The 14522-nt window shown below is 39.7% G+C and overlaps 1 protein-coding gene across 2 annotated transcripts; it reads right to left on the bottom strand.

The window, feature by feature from the left end:
• Window positions 1-7835: 7835 nt before the first annotated feature.
• Window positions 7836-12929, bottom strand: ruvbl2 (RuvB-like AAA ATPase 2). 2 transcript variants are annotated; one of them, XM_023418187.1, is made up of 14 exons: window positions 12851-12929; window positions 11815-11874; window positions 11570-11625; window positions 11246-11387; window positions 10946-11075; window positions 10780-10846; window positions 10543-10649; window positions 10322-10415; window positions 9868-10086; window positions 9542-9660; window positions 9146-9265; window positions 8879-9008; window positions 8606-8720; window positions 7836-8221 (listed from the first exon to the last, which is right to left on the bottom strand). In XM_023418187.1, exons 2-14 carry the CDS (start codon window positions 11867-11869, stop codon window positions 8196-8198), a joined length of 1380 nt encoding a protein of 459 aa, XP_023273955.1. In that variant the 5' UTR covers window positions 11870-11874; window positions 12851-12929; the 3' UTR covers window positions 7836-8195. The 2 variants fall into 2 exon arrangements, with proteins under 2 accessions (XP_023273955.1, XP_023273954.1); XM_023418186.1 differs by having other exon boundaries at window positions 11815-11910; window positions 12851-12908.
• Window positions 12930-14522: the final 1593 nt, after the last annotated feature.

Genomic DNA, 14522 nt, shown 5'->3' on the forward strand with positions numbered 1-14522 from the left:
ACCTCTTCTTCCTTTCCCAGTGTTGAGCATCACTGCTTTCATGTGTCAATGGATGTTCAGGCCTGAGGAGCCAGCTAACCATAAGCTGTCAGAGTCTGCATTAATGCATGGCTCTGCATGCGTTACTGTGTCATTAAAGAAGCCGACACATGTTCCAGAGGAAGCATGAGATGTCCTCTTCCTCTTTGCTGTCTGCCCATGTGGAATGAATAAGAGATGTGCTTCATGGTGGGCTGAGCAATGTCAATGAAGGAACCAACGCAAATGATTCAAGAAGATGTAGATGGCAAGTAATGGTCAGGCCTGCTGTCACTGGAGCCACAGTAGTAGAAGACGTCATTACCCTGCAGCCAGTTATAATGATCACTCCTCGTCTCCCATCAGGCCTTGAAGCATTTCAAACTGTGCCTGTGAGGTCCCCAATGCAATGAGGGATTAATTTGATTTGCATGCTTACTAACAAGGATGTAATGTAAATTGACAGTGGAATAGCGTTACCGCAACTGTGCTTGTTGTGTGCCGCAGTGGGTTCAGTGTCACGGGTGCAGCAAGTGTGAGTTATGAATACCAGAGTTTTCTGAATTAAACATGAGCTTATGCTTGACTTGGCAAACAGTGAATGATGTTGGTTGGCTTTAGTTGCTGTTTTTAGCTCACATGGTTCCATATTTAGAAATACTGTTTCCACTGCAGCATAAACTGATTCAGAAAAACTTCTGAAGGCTATTTATGCATGTGCTCATGTGTACACAGTAACATCTGCATTGATGTGTCCCACACGTGAAGCGGAAGCAGGGAATCAGCTTTCTGAATGACTTGTGTGCACCGAGCAGAACACGCACAGAGGTAGTGAATGGCCGCAACTCTGTGTGAATGGAAGCAGAAGAGCAGGTTACATGGTTTACATACAGGATGTACATGCATAGCAAACAGTCGTCTCTTTCAGGTTATATACAGGCATGTACTTTACTACTGTAAACCACAAATACAGCGATGCACAATAATAGATTAAAGAGCACACACCCAGAGGGACACACAGAGTTTAAGATGCACACAGCCAACCGCTCTTCTACAAGAGTACAAGAGGTCAAGTGTTTTAATTTCAATATTATTCATCATTAAACATGGATAGATTAAAAAGAAATGAATCCAGGATATTTCCTTATTTTGTGCCGCATAATTAAAAGTGCTTCAGTCCAGGAATACATTACATTTCATTTAATATTAAACCTCCCTGGGTAATTAAGTGCTCTCTAACTGGGTTGAATCAGTTATGCTCTAATACTTTGCAGTCGATCTGTATATCTACAAATACGCAACGTCCCATTTGTCAAACCAGTGAATCATTACAGCAAAACCTCTTGGACCCTCAGACCCACGTGTCCCTAAAATATCTGAACAACTATTGGATGGGTTCTTGTGAAATTCATGCATTCGTGTTCCTCTGAAGATGACACTAAATGACTGTGGTTTTCCTCTGACTTTTTTTTTCCAGCACAACCATGAGGTTGACAATTTGGGTTTTTAGTTAAAAGACTCGAATGGTTTTCATGAATTTTGATACAGATAATCTTAGATATCTTGGGTGATCCTGTAAGAGAGCACCTCCTTTCCTAAAACCCTAACATGTCTAAGTAGCACTTACTCTGCACTTTTGGTGCACTTCTTTAATATAATCTCCTTACACTTACTAAATAGATGTAGTACTTAATATTTACAGTAAGTATCCAACTGCACTGAAGCTTACTGATGTCCTTCACTTGTAAGTCTCTTTCGATAAAAGCATCTGCCAAATGAGTAAATGTATTTAAATGTAAATGTAAGTCTTCCTGTAGTGTCGCCAGCAGATCAGAGGCTTCACTGGCCACCGTCTACTACATAGATCATCATGAAGTCTGGTGCAGACATTCATGTTGCCTGCAAAGCTAATGACATCGCCATCAACCCCTGTTGTACTTTTGCTAATTAGCAAATGTTAGCATGCTAACACACCAAACTAAGATGGTGAACATGATAAGTGTTTTACCTGCACAACATCAACATGTGAACATTGTCATTGTGAACATGTTAGCATCATGGCATTAGCATTATGTCATGAAGTCTCACAGAGCTGCTACTGCAGCTGCAGACCACATTTACTGTTACATGTGGAGCAGTTCCATGGTGCGATTTTGAAGTCATAAAACGGAAAATCATTTCCATACATGAGGTTCATAAACTACACACTGAGAGTATGAATAAAGATTAAATCATCTCAGTTTTGTTGATGAATTCTTCACTGAATTGTCATCAGAAATCAAATAAGTTGCCTTTTAGCAACACTTAACACTTCAAGAAGGAGAGCCTCTGTTTTAACAAGCATCAAGCATGAAAATAAATCCTGGATCAGCACTGTTGTGCTCTTCCACTTTCAGTTCCTCTGTCTGGGTCCCTCTAATAAACACAGTCTGCCTTTTTACTAAATGATGTTGGGGGTGGAGTTGGTTGACACATGTGCCACATTTGATCCAATGGTGTGATGAAATTATGTTACCCAGCATCACTCATCATCAAAAAAGTTAGACTTTCAGATGTGTTAACATAGCAGAAGACTGCAGGTCAAGAAAGTATGCATTTCATGTATTTTGATGTTACATTTTTGTTTCTCTGACCTTCAAAGGACCAGAAAAGATCTGTGCGACAACCAACCCTGGTCTCCCCTGCTTCTCTGTTTCAAGAGCAGAGAGCTCTTAACCACAAATGAATGAATGTCATTGAAGGAGGGCACTGAAACGAGTGATAAATGGGCTTGATAGATTATTCATGATGGCAGGTGATCTACCAGGCACTACATACTGATGCATACAATGATGGTGAAACTCACTGCATGTTAACTCTCATCCCTCCAACCCCTAGTCAACCCGAAAAATAAATCTGCATTTTCACTTGTGCTGCAAAATTGATAATTAAGACTAAAAACTCCTTGGATGAAGCAGGGATAACAGGTGAAATGGCTTTGGTGGCTTAAGTGCTAATTTCCTCTTCCTCCTGTCAAATTATTCCTTAGTTTACTTTGCATCAACTCTGGTGCAGTAAGATTCTCTCACTGAATCCTGTTCTCTGACATCAAGTAATATACACGTTCACTACCGTATGTGGAAGCACATACGATGCACTTCAAATGACCTCATTCTCTGAACTGACCACAGGAATCACATGTTCTCCTTTTCAACATATGGCAGTAAGAAAGAGAGGATGAAGATTTATTTTTTCTTGGAAACCTCAGGAAATGGACTCGAATTCTGTCCATTCATGAGCCTCACGTTACGAATGTTTATCCAGAGCCTTATTAAATATTAACCATTTGTGTGAAATTTTGTCATAATCGCTGTGTGAAGTCTTGGGTAATGGCTAAAAAGTGTGAGGTCACTGTGACCTTGAGCTTTGACCTTTGACCACCAAATTTACCAAATTTGAGGGGATTCCCTTGAGGAGTTTGAGATATCTCATTCACAAGGCCAAAATCATGTTTTGCGAAGTCACTGTGACCTTGACCTTTGACTTTTGACCTTTGACCTTTGACCACCAAAATCTAATCAGTTCATCCTTGAGTCCTAGTGAATGTTTGGGCCAAATTTGAAAAAGTTCCGTCACAGCGTTACTGAGATATCGTGTCCACGAAAATGGGACAGGAACAGACGGACAACCCGAAAACACTATGGCCCCGGCTCTGAGTGTCGCCGGCGCTGAAGCATAAAAACAGGTACAGACTGTGAATCAGCACAAGTTCTACTGTAATAATTCCCAGTCACATTCAAAGTGATTATAAAAAACCTGAATGAGGCTTATTTGAGATCATACACAATTAACTTCAAACATCAGACAATTACACATATTTGGGATTGCGTAATAGGCTAATTAATTCACCACGTACATTTCTATTTCAGTGGCAAGTTGTTTAAGCTTCAGTCTGCTGCTGATTTGTGGCAGAAACACTTCAATCCTGTGGATGTCATCAGCATCTTTGATTCTCGTGTCGCGATGGTCGTGATTTCAGCAGGGTTCTCATTTGGTAAAAATCCAGCTTGACAGGTGAATCTATTTTCTAATCCTTCCTTCCGCTCAGATCAATTCAATTGATCGACCAGTCGATTCATTTCCTGACTTATGGAAGTGATTCTGATATGGACACATTTAGCTAATGACGTTCATACTGAGAGCCTCATTAGACTATAAGAATGTCCAGTGAACTCTGACACAGTCAATAGTGCGGAAAGCTTTCCTGCCTGTCACTGTGACCCAGGTGGAAGTCATCAGACCGGCTGTGTTTGAAAGGGCCTTCACTCATTTCTGCCTCACCTATAGAATTACATTGGCTGGTGATAACAGATGTGTCTATAATGAGAAGGAGGGGCAGTGGGCTCGGTTTGCAGGATGCTACCGTGGCCTGACTGTGGTGGGGAGAAAGGGCACCCAATTTTGTGCAGCAGGCAAAATGCCACAATATGTTAGCATGCTGTGCAGCGTTTGTAGCCTGTGGACAGTGGTGTGTAGACAAAGAGTGGGAACCAATCCAAGAGAACTCACACCCACAGGGGCTGAGTTGAATGTTATCTGCAAACACCGCTTTGGAGTCACATTGACACTGAAGAAAAAGAAATGTCTTCAGGTCAAGTTTATTCAAATTCATTTTAAACACAGTGAGACTGGTGTAATTCTCCCCAGTTCTCTGCCTCTCTAAACTCTGATTAACGTTTTCCACATTTTAACACAACATCGAGTGAAGCGTGTGTGAGAGTGACAGTCGGAAAAAACTGCTGGCTTCATCCCACGAGAGAAGTATCACACACACACACACACTGTTTTGCATACAAACAACACGAACCCTCATGAAGTTGATCCCCGCTTCAGTCCGACCAGTGAATCCATCTGATGCAGGAGTAGGCAGCAGGCAACAGAAGCCTCGTGGGACTGAGGGGGATTTATGGGATGTAGGCAGCAGGGTAATCCACGCAGTACTCTCTCCCAGCAGCACTAAACATTAAATATTCATTTCCACGTAGGAGAGAGTCTGCACTGCTCTCCTACTCTGTGCAGGTAGAATTGATTGATCTAGTGTAATTAGTTTAGAAAGAAATGTGGCGTCTTGCTGGTGGATGGTTGGGTAATATTCAAGTCTGAGAGTACGGCTGTGGTTTAATAGAATTTCTCCAATAAAGCTCTCTGATTTTTATAGACTTATATATTTCATCTTTGCAGGTATATTTGTATCTTTGCTTTACTGTTGATTATTATTTAATGCTGTTCTTAGAATTAGATGTAGCATATTTTCCTTATGGGTATCTAACTGAGATGTGACCACTTTTATAATGTGAAAATTATAATTTGTTGTATAAATTGGACAAATATAGTGTCATTATAAAACCATGATGTGATATAATTTTTTTCAGCTATGATTGAAAAGGTTCAGATGATGTAAAGATATCCTAAACCCGTGACGGAATGACACCACAAAAAAAAAAAAAGGATGGGATCATCTGCAGTACGAAGCATCTGATTATCTAAGTACATAGGAATGGAGCTGTGAGGAAATCTGTCCCATAGTGGGTCTGTGTGTGTGTGTGTGTGTGTGTGTGTGTGTGTGTGTGTGTGTGTGTGTGTGTGTGTGTGGTAGCACCTGCAGTATATCAGACAGGGTGTGACGTTGAGGTGTGGACTAGCTGCAGTCATTTTCTGTACAAGCTCACACCCATCATACAAGAAGACGGCTTCAATAAATTAAGTGATGCAGTCAGGAGGTATTTATAGATTGTGAGCAATGCTGTTGACTTGCTTATTGAAAATCATGGCGCTCACATTTATCTCTGCACGGTTTGCATATTGTATTGTTTGCAGAAATGGTGTCTACAACAGAGATGTTTGGGCTCCACCTTGTGGTAGCAATATTAAAAGTATTACATAGGGGCATCATGTGTTGTAGTGGTCTATGCAGGCGCCCCATGTGTAGGCTGCAGTTGGCCCCGGTTCAAGTCCTGCATCGGACGGCCTTTGCTTGTCATTCCCCCTCTCTCTGTCTCCCCATTTCCTGTCTCTTTACTGTAATATCAAATTAAGGCATAAAAAAGCCCAAAAAATAGACTTAAAAAAAAAAAAAGTATTACATACTCCTGTCCTGTTCATCGTCATATATAGAATGACCTGCTTTAGTTTTCTTTTACAACTGGTTAAACACATTTCTCTGTACTCAGTTTCCAAAATTCTCCACACAGGCAGCACAACAGCCGTCAGTGTGGGGTAAACTTCACACAAAACGTATTCAGTGATCATGAACTCTTTCTCTTACTCTCCAAATGTTAACATGCGATTTTAAAATCGGTTGTATTTTATGTTTATAAGCAAACATAACACTAAGTTACTGTAAATCAGACTGTGATTTACTGCATTCTGCTACATCTATGTCTTAAAAGAAAAAAAACAACCCAACAGAGGAATTCTTTTCCTCATGGAGAGAGAGAGAGAGAGAGAGAGAGAGAGAGAGAGAAAGAGTTAATGAACACTCAACATCACATGTCCCTCCTGGATGATGAATGCTTGGTGCCTGAGATTGTAAGGGATGGATCTGGCTGCATAAAGATTGTCTCCCAGGTGTATTTCAGGGGAGCACATAAGGTGTGATGTGGATGATTAACACTGTTTTATATTTAGATCTGTAGATATCCTGCACATGCATGTACAGTGAATATATGCACTTGTTTTGTACTGCACTACAGGAATTAGTTTAGTTTAGAAACATAAAGCATATTGCAGCATTTTTTATTTAATTTTTACCATATACTTAGATACGGTAAGGTAACGAGCCACATGGTAAAGAGGAGCAATTCTTAGTTTTTTTGGTTTGTTGCATTCATTCATTTTGGATGTGAGATTAACAGTTATGCTGAGCTCCATGTTGTGTGTATGAAGAGTGTAACCAACTGTAAAAAACTAAGTATTTATTCTTAAATCTTGGTCATGGCATGCATTTAAGTATTTTTTTCTTGTTAGGAGACGTTTTTCTGTTTGGTGTCATATGCCAAATTAATTTAGATTACAGACCACTTAGCAGGAACAATGGAACCAGGGACTTGACGATATAGTTAAAGAAAAACACATGATGGGAATTAAAATTACTTTTTCACTCTGCCAACAAATGAACAGATTCACGTAGTATGATTCAAGTATGCTGTAGAAGGAAAATGTTGCCTAGTATCCTCATGTATATGTACATTATTGTCTCCGTCTTAAAATTTAAATAACTTACTGGATTGTCTCCCAACATGTTGATGCACTTTTGTTACTATACATCCCCTTTTCAGAGTGTAAAATAGCTGCAGAAATTTCTATTGGGTGCATATTGTGTATATAAAAAAAAGGGAAAAAGGATACAGGGAAGGGACGGGTTAAGGGTTTTCAGTCATGCTGCTCATTTGCTGTAGACTTCTAATATTCTGTAACTGCAAGGCTGCTCCTTTGAAGCTGGTGAAATGTTCTCAACTATCCTCTAAATAAATAATTTCAAGAAAAAACATTAACCCAGGGACTTGATGCCAACATAAAAATAATCATTTTGCTTTTATCTCAAGCTTCTTACATTATTATTGTGAGGACTTCAAGAGAGGTGTTGGATTTCAGGGTTTGTGTGTGTGGGTGAGAACTAACAATAGTCTGGAAACTGTTAGAACTAGTTTGGCCTGGTGAGTTAGGGTTCATTCATATCAAATAATCTGACACTAGGATGATTGGTAGGATGATTTCTAACCAATAAAATCAGTTTGTTTTGAACGTTCAAGACGGAGTGACAGAGAAGAGAACAAGAGTGTGCTTATAAAAGCCTGTTTAATAATTTTCATACAAATAAACCATTGTAAAGTCAAAAAAAAAAAAAAAAACACTGAAGGAATGGATATTCCTGCCACAAGGCCTCGGTGATGAACAGAATTGTGCTAAATTCAGAATTAAGCCAAATTTCAGTAAATATACTTGAATTCAAATATTTAAGTTGAACAGAGAAGAAACGTGAGGAATATCATACATTTGATTCTATCTTCAGTCTTCCATCTTCAATGTAATTCACTGCTGAATTCAAATTTAAGTAAAAACCTGTTCTGAATTGACTGCAGAGGACGATCGACAACATAAAAACTTCACAGAGTAAGAAAATAAAGCAGTCGTCTTCATTATGAGGTGTCCATGGAAGCAGTTTCTGAAAGGTAAAAACAAATGAATCCTGCTTATTCACCAGATTACATACGAGGCCAATATTTTACATTCAGATTATTTTAACTGTGCCATTCTGTACTCCATAACAAGGTATTTTATTCTATTATTTTAAATAAGGGAGGGCTGACCCTGCTGGTGGGCTAATATCAGTTAGTTTTTGTTTGGTATTTTTCTTTGTACCATTTCTCTTCTCTACTTTGCTGTGAAACTACAAACCAATCAGTATGATGAGGAACAGTTTTAGTGAGCATGTGAGAACATAAATTACAGCAGGTGACCCTGGGTAAGGGTCTGTTTCAGCATTTTGATGCATTGTTGGACTTTGATTTAACTTGTGCTAGACAGAGGGGATGAAGAGCAAACTCACGTGTTTCATTAAAGAGGAAGGAATCCTGATACTCCTTCATGTATTGAGAGGATCTGGCCTCATCCAGGAACAGAGAATAGACTCTTTTAATGTCCTCCACCTGAACTTCTGTCCCCTGAAGGAGCCAAAACACACAGATGAGCCCAACACACTGGCTAATGGCAATAATTAGTCATGATTAAAAACATTTCCCACAGATTTTGATGACAATTAGTTTTTTTTACATGCATTGCAGCTGTTGCAATAAAATTTGCTCATTTAGACTGAACTAACCTTGCGTTTGCGACACACCAGTCCTGCAGTGCTGATCAGCTGAATGGCGTAGCGCAGTGACGTCTCCATGCCGATGCGAGTCAGGACAGTGTGAGCCTCCTCGCTCAGCTCCACATCCTCCTCCTCACACCTGAAATAAAAACCATGCAGATTTACATTATACACTGGTGACATGTGTAGGCCTTGTATATAGACATTGAAGACGTTGGCCTTATGGAGGAACCCTGTGTGGACGATTATTGATGGATGATCAGTGCAGATTCTCACCGGATCTTGAGGATCTGCCTCGTCTCTTTTTCCGAGTAAGGGGAGGTGGCGATGATGAGCAGGCGATCCAGCAGGTCAATGGGGATGCCATGAGGGCTCTGATAGTTTGTGCCGCGGATACTGAGAGAAAAAAAGGCGGATATTCAGTGTTATGTGACAAGTGACACCTCAAAATCATTTTTTTTTTTTAATTGTTATAATTATATCACCTACATGGACATTTTATGAGTTACATGAAATTTATTTTATTATTTTTTACAGTAGCCAGATATACAGGTTATATGAAATGTAAATTGCCCAAAATAAAATTTAAAAAAAATATACTGGTGTATCCATAAATGTGACAACTCGAATGATGAGATGGGAGGTAAAGGTGGTATGATATGTAAACACTACCGAGTGATGCCTCTGTTGGTGGCCATGATGAGAACTGGGGACAGGTCACTCTCCAGGGCCCGGTTCAGGAAGGAAAAGCACTCCATGTCCAGCATATGGACCTCGTCAATAAATAACACCTGCAGCCACAGACATGGAAAATCAGTCGAGTACAATCACAGAAAAGGCAAATACAAACAAACAAACAAACAAACAAACAAACAAACAAACACACACACAAACCCTTTGCGCACACACACACACACACACAAACCCTTTGCACACACACACACACACACACACACACACACACACACACACACACACACACACACAAATGAACCTACCCCTGGAATGATCTCTGCCTTGCCCTCTTCCCTCCATTCACACACTTTAGCATTAATCTGCTCGCGGACTTCAGACTTGATCTCTCCGGTGTCTCCGGAGAAGAGAGCCAGGAAGCCTTGTGTACGGCTGTTGATGACGTCTATCTCATGGAGGGACACTGTGTGGACCACCTCTTTCCTCTTCTGCAGCTCTCCCTCTGGACACTGTACAAACTGTGTCTATCAAGACAATAGAACAAAATAATTTTCAGTTTATTTCATTAAATTACCGATTTAAAAAGAAAAACTGAAAATTAACAATACTCCGTTGCACATAGAATTGGTCATTTTTTTTAACATAATTCAATTGTAAACTATTTTAAAAAACACTCAAGTGGCCTTATTAGAGCAAAAATCTGCTGCTGTTAGTCAGTGTGAGTAACAGCATCTGGATTTTAGTGATGCGCCAGTATACCTGAGCTCCCATGGCATCATAGTCTCTGGCTCTGGTGAAGGAGCGGCCCAGCTTGCTGATCTTTCCAGTGGCTTTGTCAATGGTAATAACATCTCTGAAAGAGAACAGAGAAATCCGGTTTAAATCACATACGGCTGTCCATCAGGCCTGATGTTATGAAACTGTAGAATACAAAAAGATAACAGATCATTTAAGGATCCATGAACAGAAGATTAACTTACCCTGCTTGTACTTTCTCTTTACTGAGACTGTCAATCATCTTGTTGCCCAAGTCATATATCGTCTCCATCTCAGTAGTCTTCAGAGTCAGCTTGCCCACCTTAGCACCCTGACAGAATACAAAGTATTTTCAGTAAATTGATAAACCAGGAGGGACATTTTTGAATTCTGATTACACATTTATTCATTCAAATATTTTCCAAATCAGGCAACTGCCAACAACAGCGTAAGCAGCCTACCGTTCCAGTGGCTGGTCTATCAATCTGGATTTCCACCACTTCTCCTTCAATAATCTCCGTTTCTTCTCTGTAAAAAAAAAAAAAAAAAAAAACACAAACACAATGAAGAGAAATTCATTTCAAACAATAAGAATTACAGTTACAATTATTGTGTTAGTGCACTCACTTGATCCTCACTCCGATAGCTTTCCTAAAAGCTTGGCTGAGTGCCTCAGTCTTGCTCATCTCCAGAGAGAAGATCTCACTACCAGCCAGTGCTGTGAAGGGTGTATCAGAGCCAAGAGACTGGGCGATGCCTGCATAAAGAAGAAAGTTTAAAATGAACCTATGCTCAGCCACTCAGTCTAGGAGCAAACTCTTTCTTTAAAAAAAATATAACTTAAGCCAACTACACATCAACGCAAGGCAGTAATATCACATCTACCAGAGGAGGATGAAATGACACTGTGTTCTGGAGAGAACTTACCCATGGCAATGGCAGTCTTTCCTGTGCCAGGTTGGCCGGCAATCAGTACTGCCCTGCCAGCGATGTGGCCATCTTTGATCATCTCCAGAATGACTCCTGCTGCCCGACGGGAGGCCAGCTGGCCAACCATCCCCTGAGAGACCTGTGGGTGAATAGAAACAGGTATCCTTAAGGCCAAAATCAAAACATATTCATGCACATCTGCACATCATTCTGTGTTATAATTCAATATACTCTTTGAATTCACAATATTTTCTGCTTAGTTTGAGCTAGTCTCACAATTACTTCATATAATACACACTATGAGCTAAGACTTAATTCTACCTGTCTTGGCTCCAAAGCATCATCCAAACCAAGGCCACGGATGTGAGAATGTGCACCTTAACAAGAGAAAAAAAACACAATCATATAAAACCCATTTGGAAGAGCTGAGAGAAGGTAGATAAGATAAGGTACCATTTGCATCTACATGAAATAAGGCTGACCTATTTTAAAACACATAAAGCAATCATTAATTTGCAGCCATTAACATTTCGACAGACAAGGTCCCAGTGTAAAGTGATTCTTACCAATTCTCTCGATCCGCATAATGTCACGAACCTCTGGAACCTTCGGAGCCGCCATCTCGACTGAGGAAGACGCAAACAACACAAGTGTCCTAACTCCTAAATATGGAAATAAATACGAATACTCCTTACATATTTTCTACTCCCCATGACCTTTGTGAGACTATTAAATGAAAAATTCCTAAGGTAGCAAAACCACTCCTGACATACTGGTACCATGCATATGTCTTTTACACAGGCAGTCAAATGTGTTCTGAAACCCACTCACAAGAGGTGGCTAATCCACGCCAACAACAATATCAGTGTAGGGGTCCATGAGGGTCTCTGGCTTGTGTAACACAAACATGTTTAAACTCATACATTTTTTAATTATTATTCTTAACTATATTATCTAATTTTAGTTCATAATGAGCCAACTGCTGGAGAATTACATTGTACGGGTACCCCTGGATCAGGGCTATTTTCATGTGTACTTGTACCTCTGTTGATGCTTGCGTTCCTATATAAAACAGCGTCAGGTTGCACCACTAATCCAACAGCTAATATTAAGTTAGTTAACCAAGCTGGGGAAGCTAAATAAATTAAACTAGAAGAGTCTCTCCCGTCCATTCGGTTGTCATAGTGACAGTCCCAACGTATGCCTCAACACAAAAGTGGCCCGACGGCTATGTTAGCAAAGTTACTGTGGCTTTTTATTTGTAATACTAATTGTAATACTCGCTTTCACATAAACAACAAACCACTCAGATGTTGGCAATCTCAACTTGAGTCAAATGACATGCGGAAGCCACAACCGTTCGTCTCCACAAGGCTAGTTTAGAGAAATATAATGCTAGCGCTATGCTAATGTTATGTTAGCAAACTAGCTAGATCCATTCATAGGTTTCTGTCTTCTGTAACTATTGTTACATCCGGAGAAAGACGTAATCCTGGAGCTGATATGAAGGATTTAACTTTAACTACGCCCGAGCGATATAAAGACGTAAGTGGCCAAGATGTACAATATTTATTATATTTATCGTACGAAACACACACTCACCTGTACAGCCACACTCGTGAAAATGTGAGAATGCAGCGCTTCTTTCTGATGGTGCGCAGGGCAAATGTGTCCGAAGAGAAACAAGTTCTCCGTTTTCTATGTGCAAGTTTTGAGGCTGACTGCCCTCTGTAGACATGGTGGGAATGAGGAGAGTGACTAAATTTAAAGGCAGGTAAATTATGACTAAATCATGAATTCTGAATTATTATTTACTATCCGTTTATTACCTTTGTGTAGACTCAAGCCCGTTGATTATATTGTGGTTAACTCTTGGTGATGTAAATAGCAGGTTTGTAGACCATTCAACGATTTTCAACAATGTAGGATTTACAAAACAAATATGTACAAAGCACAGAGATATGTAGGTGAATTTATTCAGGGAGGTAGCCTGTGTTATGTTGTTTTAAGTAACCAATCCTCTTAATGAAAGCGTATGGTCTATCTCAGCGAGGCCTACATTACTGATCCAGTAATATCTACCCAATTAAAATTTTTGTACCAAATTTCTTGCACTTTTTAGGCTAAGATTATTTTCTATCTCCAGCAGTGAACCATCTCCTCACACAGAAGCTTTCCCAGGAGTGGCATGAATAGTGGCCGGTGACAGCCTTGGTAAGCACTTCATATATTTCTCCACTAGAGGTAGCAAGGCTCACGAGTGATTTTCCAGGTTCATGTATAACAAGGCAGAGCATACTACATGCCAAAGTTACAGCTAATTTCCTCTTGTACACCAGAAAAGTATATTGTGGGCAAAATCCTCTAACTTTTTATTTGCTTCTTGTCACCAATTTTTTAATGTGTAAAAGTCAAATAATACTTAATGCAATGTATATATTCTATTATGGCAAATAAATGTTTATGTATCTGTGTAAAGCAGCAACTAAAATCAGACAGAAAATGAAAAATGGCAAAAGAAGTGGGGGAGTTTTTCATATCCTCTCTACAATATCTTCAAAGTTTTCCCTAAAGGCTCCAGTTTTAGGAATCCACAATATAAACAAGCTTCACTCCACAATCCCAGGAGGACGATACTGCAACAACTTTCAAACTATTCACAAACACTTTTGTTTGCATTGTCACCAGTTGTGATGTTTCCTGATGTGTAATCATTGGCCTGTGTTTAAATAAAACATGTTTTGTCAATAGCCCAGCCGCTGAAATGCCTCCCAGCAAAGAGGAAATGGCCACCAGCTACAACTACATATAGGATTTTCTGCTACAATGATCAAGTGGAACTCAGCCAGTTTTACAGCTACATTTGTAAAGAAAAAAATTCATGTATTGCGTCATGTATACTGTCTGACCGAATCCAGACTTTTAATGAATAACTAGATGATAAAGATCTTTACTGTCAGACTGGACCATACCTTAGTTCAGTATACCACAAACAAATAAAACTGCCACTAGGAGAGTTTCTAAATGAGTTTCACCATGTGTGAACTCAGGAGCTCTCGGTCACACCTCACCTATTTCTGTACAACTCCTCTCAAACCTCTCAGTCTTCCACTAAACCAACACTGCTGTGCACACACAAAGCATTATTATTATTTTTGTTATTTAATCTATTTTGAATGATGATGCTAGTAATATATATCAGTGTTTTTATGATCTTACAGACCAGGTAACTGGAATAGAGAAGTTGCTGAAAAGCTATCATTAGTTTTCCTGA

The sequence above is a fragment of the Seriola lalandi genome, unplaced genomic scaffold (genome assembly GCF_002814215.2).
Source record: "Seriola lalandi dorsalis isolate HSWRI2012SDOR001 ecotype SW California unplaced genomic scaffold, Sedor1 jcf7180002054581, whole genome shotgun sequence".
NCBI lineage: Eukaryota > Metazoa > Chordata > Actinopteri > Carangiformes > Carangidae > Seriola > Seriola lalandi.

Bases quoted from the DNA above. Each gene is read 5' to 3' on its own strand.
- ruvbl2 (XM_023418187.1), bottom strand. From the start codon at position 11,869: ATGGCGGCTCCGAAGGTTCCAGAGGTTCGTGACATTATGCGGATCGAG. The intron at 10,847-10,945 runs GTGAGTGCACTA...TTTTTTTTACAG, and splicing joins GCTATCGGAGTGAGGATCAA to AGAAGAAACGGAGATTATTG. The intron at 8,721-8,878 runs GTTAGTTCAGTC...TGGCTCCTTCAG, and splicing joins TGGTGTGTCGCAAACGCAAG to GGGACAGAAGTTCAGGTGGA.